Consider the following 15,289-nt stretch of genomic DNA (forward strand, 5'->3'; position numbering starts at 1 on the left):
GTTTGCCATGTTCTAGGCAAAGTGGACAGTCAGCTCTCACCATCCCTAATATCTTTAGAGTTAGAATAGCCATCCCCCTCCCTCTCAGCCTATGAAACCAGATTCTTGATATCATAATCAAATAAAGACAGTGTTGTTGTTTTTTTTTTTTTAATGATCTCCCCAACCCCCCAAGGCAATTGGGTTTAAGTGACTTGCCCAGGGTCACATAGCTAGGAAGTGTTAAGCGTCTGAGGCTATGCTGGATGGAACCCCACTGCCCCACGCAACCGTACTCAGGAGTAGATCTCATCCTCTGGCACAGGCTGCGGCCCGTTCCCACCTTCCAGCCCAGGGACAAGCCCAGAACAGCATTCACAGGTGCTCGTGAGACCGGTGAAAGCAGATTCCAGGAGTCCAGAATCCTCTGGACCAGAACCAACTATATTGATAAGAGACCTGGTGAGGGCCCAGAAAGGAAGTGTGCATCTGTGCAGATCCTTCCTGCCCTCATCACACATCTGCCCTCAGACTTCTGGGGTAATGGGTCCCCTTTACACTCATAAAAATTGTTAAGGACCCCTGCTCCCTAAAGAGCCCTCTGCTTCTATGGGTTACAGCTCTCAATGTTCACTATATTAGAAATTAGAACATCCTGCTTACTATTATCATGAAAGCTTCCCCAGACCTTTCCCCTCATACCAGACCTTATTCTTATAGCACTGTCTGCTTCTATGTGTTTTCAAGGAACATTAATAAGGTTAGGCAGGATATGTTTAAAGTGTCAGTACAAAAGCAATATTACATACACTCAACCAAAAGAAATTTGTTAATACTTTATTAGTGTAATATTTTTTTTCAGCTTTCCTAATGGACAGAACATAATGCAAACCCCAAATAAAAAAATTTTACTTTTTTTTTTTCCAGTTCAATAAATGACCGACATTTTGACTGAAGTTTGTTCTTCGCTGAAGGGGAGAAAGTATTGATAGAACAATGAGGCACACAGTTGACACTGACTGTACAGTGATATATGCACAAGGCATCTTTACCAGCCCCATCCCGAAGACGCGCCCGGTCGAGTTTTGCCCTCGTGACGCGAGGGCCGCTCTCCCCCGAGCGAAATCCACCAATGCCGAGAATTTTACAAGGATGATGACATACAAGACTTTTAAAACAAGTCCTTAAATAAACAGAGGCAGCAACAACGGAATGCAAGTTGTTGGGTTAAGAAGACGGTTTAACCTACGTCTCGGAACATTAAAAATCCATTTATTTTACAATTATTCAAATTCACATGCGTTAAATGAAAATATTGCACAAAATTAAATTTGAGATTGTGGAATTTAAATAGTTAACTTTCTAGAAAGTTGGTACACATCCTGGCAGCACTTCAAATGAACTGTGAATCAGAGCGAACACCAGCAGCACAAGCTTGAGAACAAACCAAAGGAAATATTTTAAAAAACTTGAGTATTTTTTCAAAAGAAAAAAAAAATTAAGGCTAACCAAGTGCATTTTTTTGGTCAATGGCACAATTATTTCAGCAACTATTCAGAACACTCAAATACTAGAATACGCCTGTCTAAGTGCTGGATTTTAATGATACATTTTTTTCCCTAGGGTAATAGAACACGTAAGTTGGCAGGGAGTTTTTTTTTTTTTCTCTATGTTCGATCATGTATAGTCTTAAAGACAAAATAGAACGGCAACAACAAAAACCCAAATCAAGAACCTCAAAGAGATTATTTTCAATAGCTCTAGCCCAAAGGCACCACTGACTTAAAAAACCATATTAAGAAATTAAATATCAGAAGACACAAATCTTCTTTTATATATATATGTATATATGTATATATTTCTAGATGCACTAATGCAATGCCTTTATTAACATGGTACAGTGGACTTGATTTGTGGGCTAAAGATGTTCACGCACAGCCGGACCGAGACATCTGGAGACCCACAGCTCTCTGTGAACTCCAGAACACACAGGTCCCTTTAGAGAAGATGTGCCCGCTTTAGACCGACTATTATTTAATATTCTTGCTCTGAAAATACCATCTATAAATTTGTAGCAAAAAGTGACTCCAACCATTTTTTCAGAAAAACCTTTTTGGCGAGATAGAAGCCGGCTTCTCTTGGAGGGGCGGGGGGGCTCTATACTGACTGGCTGTATTTTGGGGCACCATCTTCCTAGGGTTTCTGGCCTGTATCTCTCCAGATAGAGTTCATCTTTCGCAGGTACGTACTTGGCTCCTCCGAACAGTCTTTCACTTGCACAGAACTAAATTCACCGTTACATTTTCAAAACAGTCACATGGACAGCAGGGAGTAGGGGGCGTGAAAGTCATTTTTCTAGTGGCCAACTTAATCTTTCCTACGGATGAACACATTTCACGACTCATTATTTTCGAGCCTAGGGAGGAAACCCCATTGAGATCAGGAAGAAATAACCTACTCCGAGGCCTTGGGATTTCTCTGTCCGTTTTGAAGATGTGCAACACGTGCCGAGTTCCCCCACGCTGCAAGTACGCACGATGACATCGGCAATAAACATGATCGTTAGGACAAATATTTAAAGAAAGGCTTCATTGTGTTAATAGGCTTAAAGTAGATTCCAAGAGAGAAAACGACAAAATCAACACGGGGTGTTTTCTCACCCTTAAAGCTCTCAAATAACGGGGTGGGCCCGGGACACCTAGACCCTTTCTCTTAGCTGGAGATATACACATACATATATATATATTTCTATATACATACATACATACATATATATTGCTGTCACCTGGGGGCTCGATCCCCACCAGGATCTTGGCTCAGTGATCTGGTAAGTAGCTTCATGCTCTTAAGCTCGTAGTGTTAAATATTTTTAAAAGAAAGACATAAAAACAACTCTCCCCTCCCCCCTCAGTTAACGGGAATATGGACATTTGTGCAGGAGCAGCCCTCGTGGCGGATGAAGGATCTCTCGGGAGAAAATGGAACGTAAGAAAACTCTGAAATATTCAGAGGCCCCTAAAGAGTGAAAGTACACGTTTGCTTCTTCATAGTAGAGAATGATTTCAGGGAATTAAAGGGATAGACCGAGGGATTTTTGTAGGGTCTTTTAAACTTTACATTATGCCAAAAAATAAAAAAAATAGTTAAAAAAATATCGTTGTTGTGTTTCCATTCTTTATTTTCAGATATGTACACTGGGGCGGATTCAGGAATTTGGATATTTGCATACGACGAATGACGTTCCTTAAAAATCTTTTTTTGGTGAGTAGCAACCCTAGCGCTCTGACTACGGTGAGTGGAGGTCAAATCAGTCGAAATGAGAAGAGGACGACTCTTTTTGCCAAGTGAGGGTTTTCACGGTTCCATTTTCGGAGGCCAAACTCCCGACCGGCCCCGGGGGCAGGCGGCCCCGGCCAGAGTCGGGGTCTCAGTCTGCTTCCTTCTCCATCCCAAGTAGGGCCGGGGCACCGGGCGGGGGCCGCCAGAGCTAAGGAGGCCCAGGGCCCGTCGTGGACACAAACGGGACACTCTTTACTCCACTGAAGAACAAATACAACCGAATTCTAATGGTACCCAGTTTTATTTCTTTACATCACAAGGATATGAACGAGGGTGAAAGAACCAAATTTCTTAACCGTCAGTCCGTGCTTTGGGGAGCGTTGGGTCGGTGACATGGCTTTCTAGGGACGGCTGGTCCAAAGCGCCTCCGTGGGGCGGCGCCTCCCTCGCAGGAACGGCGGCCTCGACCTCAGCAGTCCTGACGCAAAACAGAGCGCCCGCCCCCCCAGCCGCCCCTCGCAGTCTCCCGGGGCCTCACGGCGAGCCCCCCCACCTACTCTCTGGCGCCCGCGGCCGGACGAGGCTTCCTCAGTCAGAAAGGAGGGGGGCTGAGGCGCCCGCGCTCGCCGAGGCCGGCGGCGGTCCCGGGGTGAAGGGGGGCAGGAGCCCGGCTCTCGTGGATGCGCTAATGGGCGAACGGGGGACACTACGAGAGCGGAGCCGAGCCCCGGAGGCCCCGCCCAGAGCCCATCCCAGACAAGCAAACCCTGGCGGCGTCGCGGGGTCACCTCTTCTGCAGGGGGGCCGGCGGCGCCGTCTGCAGTCTCTGCTTGTACTTCCGCATCTGCCTGGAGCGCGAGTGCAGCTTGTTGAAGAGATCGTGGAACTTATACTGGGGGAACAAGGTCTCTAGGAAGCCCTCCAGAAAGACGTAGACCATCCTCTTGTTCAGCTGGGTGTGCTGGAACATCTCGAAAACGCGCAGGATGCCCTTCCGGGTCGTCTCGGCCCCGATGATGTGCTTCAGCTCATCTGGACGAGAGACAAGGGTCAGCTCTCGCGGCCGAGACGCGGCCCTGCGCTCAGAAGCGCTCCCCGGAGCCGTGCGGGAACGCCGCCGCCCTTTGGGCAGGACCCACGGGGCCCAGGCTGGAGGCTCCGAGGCTCGGGGCGCAGGACAGTCTCCCCCAGAGGCCGGAGGAGGAGGATGGGGGACGAGGCTGAGGGGGAGGTGGGGCTGAAGGAAGAGCAAGGCTGAAAGGAAGGTGAGCTGGGGGCAGGTGAGGCTGAGAGGGAGGCGAGGCTGGGGGTGGGGAATGACGAACTGTGGGCCACCAAGATAAAAGGATAGCAGAAGAGCTGGGGGGGAGGGGAGCACAAGCAGCCCCTCTGGTTCTGGAGGGGCCCAGAGGCCTGGCCCTGGAGTCCTGGGCGCCGGGCATGGAAGCCATGGTGGGTTTCTGAGTGGAAGGACTTGGAAAGAGGAAGAGGAGCACTCTCCTACAGGGGAGGCTTCTCCCAAGCAGGCACAGGAGCACTGGGCTCTCAGCAGGACGACCAAAAACAACCATGTCCCTGACCGCCTCCTTCAAAGATGGAGCTCCCGGCCCACCCTGGGGAGCTGGCACTTGTGCCCCCCCCAAAAGCAGCCTGGGGGCACCCAGCCAGAAGCCCCCGCGGCTGGGGACTCACCAGGCATTATCTCGAGCAGCTTGGTTTTCCCGGCGACCCTGGTTCTCATCCTGATGGCCTTGTCCCTGCTGGGCACGGTCTCCGCTAAGATGCCGTTGGGCCAGAAGGAATCCCTGGTCAAAAAGAAGGGCCACCCAAAAAAAAAAAAAAAAAAAAAAAAGGAGTTCCCCAAATTACTCTAAGTCGCCTTAAAGATACAAAGACAAATACCCACAGGAGGAGAAAATCTGTTGCCATTTGCACACATTTCAATGTTCTCTGGGCTCCCACTGGGCTCGGGGAAGGGGCTGGGAGCCCAGGTGGCAGCAAACACGGGGGCGGCTGGAAACCTTATCTATACGAGTAATGTGGGAAGTCCGGAGGCGCCACTGGGGCAAGGCATGGACCTCAGTCTGCCCTCGGCACCGGCTTGGCAGGGGGACTAAGAGCAGAGGAATTCCTTCCCAACTCCTTAAGATAAAGAAAGGAACTCCGTAAAAAGGTCCACTGAACTAGAAGTGTTTGCCAAGCAAACAGGCACAAATGGGGCCTGGAAAGTCCTGAGGCCGCTGACTGGGCAGCCCTTTGTCCGCTGAAACCGGCCGAGCTGCCTTCCAAATAATGCTCTATCGTTCACACGAGAGTTTAACTCAAAGACGGAACTTGACTGCTACTGGCTTCTGGGGGTTGGTTTTAGCTCCCAATCAGTGGCTCTAAGAGGTTCTAGAAGAGTCTTATTGGAAGTTTTCCCTGTAATTTGTTTTCTTAATAGAAATTGTAAAGGAAATAATCTGTTGTTACGTAACGACCATAGATGTGTTATGTTTCTAACTGGTATTTGGAAATTTTTACAACAGTGCGCTGAGTTTCACCTTTGTAGTGGATGGGACTTCTCAGCATACTTTTAAAAATGATCAAGTAGGGGCAGCTAGGGGGCGCAGTGGACAGAGCCCTAGCCCTGAAGTCAGGAGGACCTGAGTGCAAATGTGACCTCAGGCCTTAACACTTCCGGGCTGTGTGATCCTGGGCAAGTCACTTAACCCCGAATGCCTCAGCAAAAAAAAAAAAAAATAAAAAATAAGTAAAAAAGATCAGGTAGATGGTACTTCTGCCTTTGTGTTTTCTTGTGTACTTTGAACTTAGGAGAATTCTAGGAGTTAGGAATTATTCATTCATTCCCATGGTGTGGTCATTGTGGTGAAGCGATCAACCTGGACAAGGGTTACAAGGCTCCAGAGCAGGGGCAGGGCTGAGGACTGGAAGCTAAGCCTTTGACTTCAAGCCCTACCCTCAGTCCTGCTTCCAGAAGATGACCCTGGGAGGGCCATCCGGCCCTTCCCTTCTAGGGGGCTCTCCAGCCCTTCCTTCTTAGGGGGCTCTCCAGCCCTTCCTTCCTGGGGCTTTAAAGTATCTGAAGCTTTGAAAGTTGCAATAAATTTAACATACAGACACAGATCCACATTCAAAGCAATTAGACTTCCTTTCCATAACTATGAATGAGCAAAAGAAGCCAAGCAAAAACCCCTGCCACCCCTGGGATTCTGAATTCATTCCGTTGGTGTAAGTGGCTCGAGGGGGTGCACTCAGCAGAAGTGAACGCCCCAGTGCTAAGTCTCAGAACCTTTGTTACCAATGAAAACCAACACTAGACTTGGGACAGACCAGCACCGGAAGCCAGCTCATGAAACTGAAATGATGCGCACTCCTCTCCGTTGTCCCGAGCCCCAAACCACCCGACCCCCCAAATTGCTTGTCCCTGACACCGCAGAACAAAGCCCAAGAAAAGGTGTCCTCTGAGAGGAAAGTGGGCTCGGTGTGGAGTTGGAGGAGGTGGATGGAGGTCCCGGCTCCGACACTCAGTAGCTGAATGACCACGGGCAAATCGCTGCTTCTCCCCCTCATCTCCTCCTCTGCAAAATGTGGAGGATCACAGCTTGAGCCCCCAATTCACGGGTGGCTTTGAAGGAGAGCGTCTGGCACGCCACAAAACTTCACTGAGAGCCACGCTGCACTTTTAACAGTACCTGAAACGTTTCACTGAGTCAGCCACTTGCTCAGGGGAAGTCATCCAATCAACATGGTCAACTATTTTCCTGAAATTAAAGAAATCGAAGTGAGCAAGGGCATGTCCAGAAAGACACCAAGCAATAGAAGAAAAACAGGGCAATGTCCCAGGCAGCAAACAGTTTAGTCTGAATGAACAGCCCTGGAGCAGTTAGGCCCCGGACTTCCATACCTATTGATGGTGTCTCCGTAGGTGGCTCTGATGAGTTGCTGAAGCAGGTTCTTGATGTTCCTTCGCAGCCACTGATTCCTCTCCTTTAAATCAAAGACTTCGTCCATGAGGAGCAGCATGACTCGGAGAGGAATATTATCATCCACCTGGCGAAGGAAGACACAGAAAGTGCTCGCTCGTCATTCAGACCAGAAAGCTCTGAGGGCTCTGGGCCGCGTCAGACTTCGTGATCGTGGGTCCTGAGAGCACCACAGACGGCACCTGTAGCTCCCGACAAGGAGAGCCACAGAGAAGCAACACTGCAGCCGTGTACGGCTGAGAGAGCTGGGCTCCGAGGAAAGCCGAGGACCGCAGGATCGAGACTTCAGCCACGCTGCAGCTGCAGAAGGCTTCTGGGAGCCCCTTAGGCAGAATTCCAAAAAGTCAATGTTTAAAGAAATTAATTCAGGTAATTCACACGGGGGGACAAAGATTGAACCTGAAACTTAAATCTTCTGGACACACAATGAGAAGCTATAACTTGATGGAAAAGACCCTGATGTTGGGGAAGACTGAAAGCCAAAAGAAGAGGCAATGGCAGAGAATGAGACGGACAAGAAATGTCATGGAACCATTGAGCATGAGCCTGAATGGACTTCAAGGCCTGGCATGTCCCATGGGGTCACAGAGACTCAAGTATGGTTAACAACTCAACAACGACATCGGCAACAAAGACCACAGGCAGGTCGTCTCGCCTCACAGCTTGCTGCCTCCCCAATAAAAGGGGACAATGAGACTTGCACTGTGGACCACCCAAAATCGGTGGAAGCAAAGTGCTTTGCAAATTTGGAAACACTATATAACATACCCAGAGAAGGAGGTGACTGTGTCAGAATACAGACTGATGCATACTTTTGCTTTTTTTAACTTCATTTTTCTTGAGCTGCAATTTTTTTTGGGGGGGGGGAGGCAGCGCAGAGATCTATGTTTTATTTCACAATGTGACTTTTATGGAAATGTTTTGCATAACTTCATATGTGTCTTTCTCAATGGGGAAGTGGTGAGGAGGGAAAAAGGGAGAGAATGTGGAACTCAAGTTTTAAAAACAAATGTAAAAAAATCTGTTTTATATGTAACTGGAAAAATTTTGTGTGTGTGTGTGTGTGTGTGTGTGTGTAAAGTATTATTCCTTTTGTTATTATTGTTAACTTCTCCTAAGTGGAAAGTAACATTATGTCGTACATTGAAAATTATAAAAATTTTTATATTTTTTGATGATTCCATAAATCTACCATAATAAGAAAATTCATAAAATGAAGAGACTTCTGACCACAAAATGAAGATGTTCAGGAATGGTTAAGTCTTCAATAGTCTTTCAAGAGCACTAAAAACTACTGCACCAGGCAAATGGACACAGGTCCTGACTTCATGCTGCAAAGTCAAGGAAATAAATTCCTTTTCAAGAGCTAAGAAGTTCAGCAATCCTGGATGTCTGGGCCATAATCTGATCAGACACACCTAGAATAAGCTTAATATATAGCAAATATGATATCCAAAATTAGTCTGGTAACATTATCTTTTAGTATAAAAATTTTCAAATTTTTACAGTTCAGCCAAAGTTGCAGAAAGTAGAAATTAAATGAGGAATTCCACAGACAAAAGCTTTTCCCAAGGTGCAGTCGTAGTCCTATTAATGAGCTTTGAAATGTGGTTGTGACAATGGAGGGTGTGAGGGTTCCTCGATGGGTCCACCCCCAATAACTTTAGATTTTCTGCTCACCTTTAGGAGCAAAGGTCTCAGGTTCATCTTCCCGACTTCAGTGCGATGAGCTAGGAAGATTCCCGAGACAATGGAGGCCGAGAGGTTTCAGTGCCTTGCTCGGAAACTTCTGTTGTTCTTTTTTTGACATGAAGCTTCAGATCTCCGCCCTAACTGCTGGTTCCCAGAAGCACTAACTTTTCTGTGCCACTTGGGCCAAGAAGGGTCTTCTCTGTTCTGATAAATCATTTACGCGGGCCACCCCTGCAGTCACCACTGCCTCACTGCAAAGGCCCAGCTATCAACACACTGTTTCTCCTGTGATGTTGGGAGCTTCACATTAACAATTCTTGCCTTTCTCTACATCCCCACACTTAGTACATAGTAGGTGCTTAATAAGGCTTCTTGACTGCCTTTTAAAGGTTATTATTTATCATTAAAATAATTTATGAGAAAAGAGACATTTAATTGTAAGAATAAAGACAGCAAAATTCATGTTCAATGTATTTGCTAATTACTTTTCAAGTCATTAACTACAAAACACTGGAAGGAAGAAATCACTTACATTGTCATCGAGCTGGGCAGAGACACGGCAATGTTCAGGATCAGAATCTGTCTTCTGAATTAAAGGAGGCACCTAAGGAGAACATTAAGGAAAAAAAGTATATACACAGAAGAAGACCAAAAAAAAAAAAAAATCAAGAAGAAAGAACATAATATAAAACCAACAAAAAATTAGAAAATATCATCTGGATAGAATTGAATTCCTTCCTGTATACCATGGGACCAATTTACAAAAACGAGTACCCATTAAATAGGTCACTTTTAAAAAAATTTACTACTGCCAACACATAACCAGAACAAAATCACCAGATAATTGATGAGAAGTTGAGTTTCCAGATGGTTTTAAAATCCAAGTTATAATAATGATATTTTATAGTAATTTTTAATTATTAAGTATATTTTTAAAACTCCTGAGTTAAATGTCCATTGGGAGGTGGCTGTGGTACAGCAAGAGATGGGTCAGTTTTCTAGTCAGGAAAAACCAGGTAGCAGGCTGTATCATCACTGTTTCTGCACAAGGTCCAGGCCAAACTCTGAGAGACAATGTCAACCTTAGCGAGAGGAGGGGAAAAAATGGGCAGCTTAATAGAAATCTACTTAATGATTGAGGACTGAAGATTAGAGACAGATCTGTGTGTAGAGCTTAGATGCAAAGGAGTAGTAAATGAATCCAGAAGAACAGGTGAGACTGTCAAAAGAAAAAAAGGACAAAGAACAAAGAAAGGAGGCCTCAGGGAGGAGAAGTCAATTCTACAAATACTTGTTAAGCACCTTTACAGACACAAGAGAATCTACTATCTTCAAGATGGACAGGACCTAATGGGGGAGATAAAAGTGTAAACCCAAGTATGCCATAGGTCAGAGCTTCGAGGAGAAGCTTCAGGAGAGCTCCTCCTATGAACTCAGACTGAGTTTTACAAGACGGACAAACTGAAATACATTTATAGTGACAATGCAGAAATACAAGACTGGTGTAGACAAAGGTTCTTTTGGTAAATGCCAGTCAGACTGCAGCTTAAAATATGAGAATTTAGTGGGATTAATATTATCTGAATGAAGATTAGGACATAACTGTCATAGCAGTACTTAATTATTATGCAAATAAGACAAAAAATGGAACAATTTAATAGCACAATAGACTGAAGCAGTGAATTTTTCCATTTATAAATATCTTCCTGATACAGAAGTTTAAATCCTTATGAGGAATCTTCTATACCATGAAAGAGCAGATCTGAATTTTAAAAAAATGTATGTCTTGTTTTATTTTTGTGGAAGAAATTAAAGGGTAAATAATTGATTTTCATTGATTCATTATTACATAAAGTATAATTAATTCTCTTTAACTTCCTTATTTCAACATGCTTTATTCCACATGTGGATTTCAATGGAGAAAAAATGAAATACTATGAAGGTTATCCAAAAATACTGATTTGAGAACAGTCACCTTTTAGAAACACTGCCCAAAAAAGTCCTCTTACCTTGAAAAATGATTGTTTTATGTCTTGTCCTAATCTCTCTGACATTTTGCCCATGTTGTCTGACATTTTTGTCATGCCCTCTGCCAAGCTATCGGGAAGAGATTTAACTGCATTGGAGACATTCCTCATAGAATTGCGAAGAGGGTTTACAAAAGTGTCCATCTAAAGAGGAACAGAGAGAACTGTGACTTTCTTCTTACTGCATTTCTACTTCCTAAGAAGAAGTTGGGTGAGATCCTCTGTAGACATCAATCAATGTTGTCTTAGGCACAGCTGGAAGGCAGCACATTATTGTAAACGGATGTAGTGTCTATGATCTGGAAGGGGGAACAATTATGTTTCCAATCTTCTGTATATAAGTTGCTAGTATGTGCAGGTCAAAAAATTTGGGCCCATTTTGCCCAATACTAAGCTTTGATATAGATCATAACATTTTTGGGTTAAAAACCTCTCTAATCATCTCCACAAAAAGGGCCATTCTCTATCACTCCAGGCCTCTTGGCAATCACAACCGAAGACAATGCTGAAATCAGCATTCATCGATGACAGAGAAATCAACAAAGGGGATCTGGAACGGACCAACACAGCAAGCTAGCACTGGCCTGAGCCCTAAGCTCCTAGGCGGGTTCCCCCCTGTGCTTTACTGTAATGAGACAACACAAGGAATGGCTCTGGAAATGAGTCAAGATTGGAATTAACTGTGAAAATAAACAATGTGAATGAAGGCTACAGCCCTAAAAGTTCCCCATTTCTGTAGGGAAGGACAGGTTGCTTCCGGCTCATGGTGTCCCAATGGCTTCTCACCTTCCGAGCAAAATCCCCTTTTCCTTTGCTGTAGGCTTTGTTCTCCAGAAAGTCAAACACGTAGGGAGCCAAGGCAGGGGAAGCCTTCATCATTTCAGGAGTCAACAATAACTAAAAAAGCAAAATGTTACTTAAATAAAAAGAGAATTCAGAATATTTTTATAAATTTGATAGCATTTTATTTCATGTAGTGACAGTTCCGTTTATTCACAAACCACCTAGGGAAGACGCTCTCCATCTATATTCATTTTTCAAAATATTGTCTCTTTTGAAGTTGTATTAATTCGAGTTAGAAAAGGATCATTGAAGAATGATGTTGAAGACAATATCATAAGTAGAAAGGATAATCACAACTGAATTTATCATGTAAAAACAAGGAAAATCATGTTTGAAAACAAATTATATGACCAAGATGACAATGAATACATTGTTCTTAGACTGTCTAGAGTTCTCAAATTAACATTCTCGTTTAATTCTTATCACAGATCTTGAGTTTTTAACAAGATGAATTATTTAGGAAATGAATACACTATTGAATCTGTTAAATAAATGTTATAAGATCAAAAATGTAAAATGTAGTCATTTTAAAATTACAAATTACTAAATAATTCACTCACCTCCCCGGAACAATCAACTTAACCTAACTTTAGAATAAATGAATTTGAAAGGCTATTCAGTGTTATGAATAAGAATAGGAAGTCAGCTACTTAATCTTGGGTAGATTCTGACTTCTCCCAGGCAATGAGGACAGAATGAGGGCGTGAAGAGGCGCTGGGACCCCGCAGAAGAGAGCCTGGTTAATCCATAGCCCTCCAAGGAAATAGAGTTAATCTGGCTGTCCCCAAGTGTCAGGAGATGGCCAAGAAAATCCAAAGAGGGAACTAACATACTCCAAAGGTAGTCATTTCCATCTTCATCATTCTGCAGAGATCTTAAGAGAAAAGAAATAAAACCCCAAATTGCCCCCAAAACTCTGGGCCTGGAGTCAAAAGACAAGTTCTAGACTACAGACTGGTACACCCAGCTCAAAGTGAGGAGTACTGACGTTCCTTAGATGGAAGCTATCTGATGCTTTTCACGCCTTATGGAGAGACACCAAAACGATGGCGCCCCAAGATCTGGAAGGTGAAAAGTGGACAATAAATTCTTTCACTTCTTATAAAATACTTATTTGTTGCAGTACTAAGGAACAATGCTGGTTTCTAAATTCACAAAACTCTAGAACTGGCACAAACTTCAAAAATAATTTTGTTTAATCCTTTACTTTTCATCTGGCATTCGAGGAAGGAAGTCTTAAAATTAACCATGCAGGAAGGTTCCTATAAATGGACATTCTAATAAACCTTTTCAAGAAAAAGAAGCCTCTTATATATTTTTCTATGACTTAAAAGTCAGAGAAAGTAGCAAAGGTACCTTTACCTGTAAATATGCATTTAGATCCTTTTTTCGTTTTTCTAAAAAATCTCGATCCATATTATTAAATGTTTTTTTACCAGGGAGCTTCAAAATGCTTGACAGATTCTCAAACTGGAATTAAAAAAAAACATATTGAATGGTTAACTCTTAAAATCCATTACTTTGCCATATAAAAAAGTAGTTAAGAATTCTAGACACTGCAACAAAAAATCAATTTTCTATAAAGAAGCATTCTCCTTGACTTTGGGAACAATACTGAGAGGAAAAGAGTGGATCTATTCTGAAGACAAATAATTGTAATGTCACATATCATAATTAATAGTTAACTCTGTATCATCTTTTGGTTTAGAAATAAATATTCTTCACAAGAATAACAACTTATATATAAACAACTCCTATATATACTTACTTCTAAAATAGCAGGATACATTTTTACAGAAGTGACTTGAACTTAACAAGACTCTAATAAAGACTCTCATGGAAGCAAGGGTGGGTAAGACAAGAGGAATAAAAAAAATGAGAAGGTTCTTTAGAGGGAAAAAAAAGCATCCAAAAGGCTGGGAAAACTTCTGGGGGGGATGGACCAATGATAATTATGTAAATAAGAAAGAGGGGAGAAAGGCTCAAATTCTATCCCACTGTTGTTTCCTCACCAAGACCAATAGTCTTAGAGCTAGAAAAGAACAGAAATGATGAGGAGGGTAGAAGGCCTGGTCAAGGTAGCTGGCTAGGAAGACCACATGCTACTGCACCCCAGAATGCCCAAAGCAATGACTGGCGGGACTGCTGAGTGCCCTATCGGTGATCTGGGAAAGATGGGCAAACATCTGAAACATGAAATTTCACAAACTGAAGGCCAACGAGCATGACTTTAATTCCCTCCAAAATTCTGGAAAAATTACTAGTGGGCTGGTTTATGAACTGCTAACAAAGGAACAGCTGACTCCAAAGAGCCGGTCTGGATCTAGCAAGAACATGCCATACCAGACTGATCTCATCATGAAGCCGCTACAGGAGGGGTCCAGATGAAGAGTTGTGGACCAGACCAAAAAAGGTCATGCTCACCCCTTGCTGCTGATGGCTGGATCTAAAATAGGGCCATTATTGGTACAATATTCCACATTAAGCTTTATCAAAATGTATTCTAATGCAAATGATAAATCCTTAATATTTGTGAAATACTAACTGGTTTTCTGAGATTCTCCACTCAGTTATAAATATGGATGACATGCAACAATAACCTCCCTTAAAAAGTCACAGAAACCCATGGATATTTCACAAGGAATAACGCTATTTGTGTCCTTCTTTGGGCCTCTCAAAGAAAATGATTTGGTCTTTCAATAGGGAAGACAGGAAGGAGTCACACCATGCCCACTTGAACAATGAAAGGAAACAGTTTCTGAGACATTTCTGTTCAGATGCTTCCCTAAATGACTTGAACGAATTTTCAAATTCTAACATAAACCTCCTCTCCCTCCCCCCACCACCATCCAAGTGCCAGGAATATGGAGCGTTCTCTGGCACCCTGTCCTGGTCAGAGAGTGAAAAGCCCCCATCCATGTCATGGAAGGACCATAGACTGAGGGATCCTGGGAGCCTCCCAGAGCTGTCTCCATCTGAAAGCAAGCAGGTGGGACAGGGAGCAGGTGGGCTCTGTTAAGCCCTAGAGGCCAGGACTAGGATCAATGAGTCTGGATTACAAAGGGGAAAGCTGAGACTTGATGCCAGAACAAAGCTCCCTGACTGAACTACGGAATGGCCTCCAAGTCTGCAGAAGTGATAGGTGCCCTTTCCTTAGAGGTCTTCCCACTCCACAATGCCCATTGGGTACCTAACCACAGGGTAGCTCTTGATTAAGGGCTGGACTGTATGGCTACTAACATACCCTCCAATATCAAACTTCCTTATTGTGACACTCATTGTAAAACATACATCACAAGCAATTTCTCAAAGTCTGTATGAGCTGGACTAAATTTCACTAAATTTGCTTTTTAAATGATTGTTTTACTCTATGGATAAAACTTTACATCCACTATTTCCACAGCCAACAATTTCACCCTGAGGAGCACACTGTAATTCAGACTTTTGGGAAATTAAAGTTTTTGTGTAGCCAAGTAACTCCAT

The 15,289-nt window shown here is 43.7% G+C and overlaps 1 protein-coding gene across 2 annotated transcripts in view; it reads right to left on the bottom strand.

The window, feature by feature from the left end:
• Positions 1-800: 800 nt before the first annotated feature.
• Positions 801-15,289, bottom strand: part of SNX13 (sorting nexin 13) — a 95,418-nt gene continuing 80,929 nt past the window's right edge. For both annotated transcript variants that reach the window (XM_051962689.1, XM_051962688.1), the window contains exons 19-26: positions 13,169-13,276; positions 11,750-11,860; positions 10,946-11,107; positions 9,469-9,540; positions 7,166-7,311; positions 6,954-7,022; positions 4,951-5,063; positions 801-4,290 (exon numbers count right to left, since the gene is read on the bottom strand). In XM_051962689.1, the coding sequence (XP_051818649.1) occupies positions 4,043-4,290; positions 4,951-5,063; positions 6,954-7,022; positions 7,166-7,311; positions 9,469-9,540; positions 10,946-11,107; positions 11,750-11,860; positions 13,169-13,276 (1,029 nt within the window). In that variant the 3' untranslated portion in view covers positions 801-4,042. The remainder of the gene's footprint in view (positions 4,291-4,950; positions 5,064-6,953; positions 7,023-7,165; positions 7,312-9,468; positions 9,541-10,945; positions 11,108-11,749; positions 11,861-13,168; positions 13,277-15,289) is intronic.

The sequence above is a fragment of the Antechinus flavipes genome, chromosome 5, assembly GCF_016432865.1.
Source record: "Antechinus flavipes isolate AdamAnt ecotype Samford, QLD, Australia chromosome 5, AdamAnt_v2, whole genome shotgun sequence".
NCBI classification, from domain to species: Eukaryota; Metazoa; Chordata; class Mammalia; order Dasyuromorphia; family Dasyuridae; genus Antechinus; species Antechinus flavipes.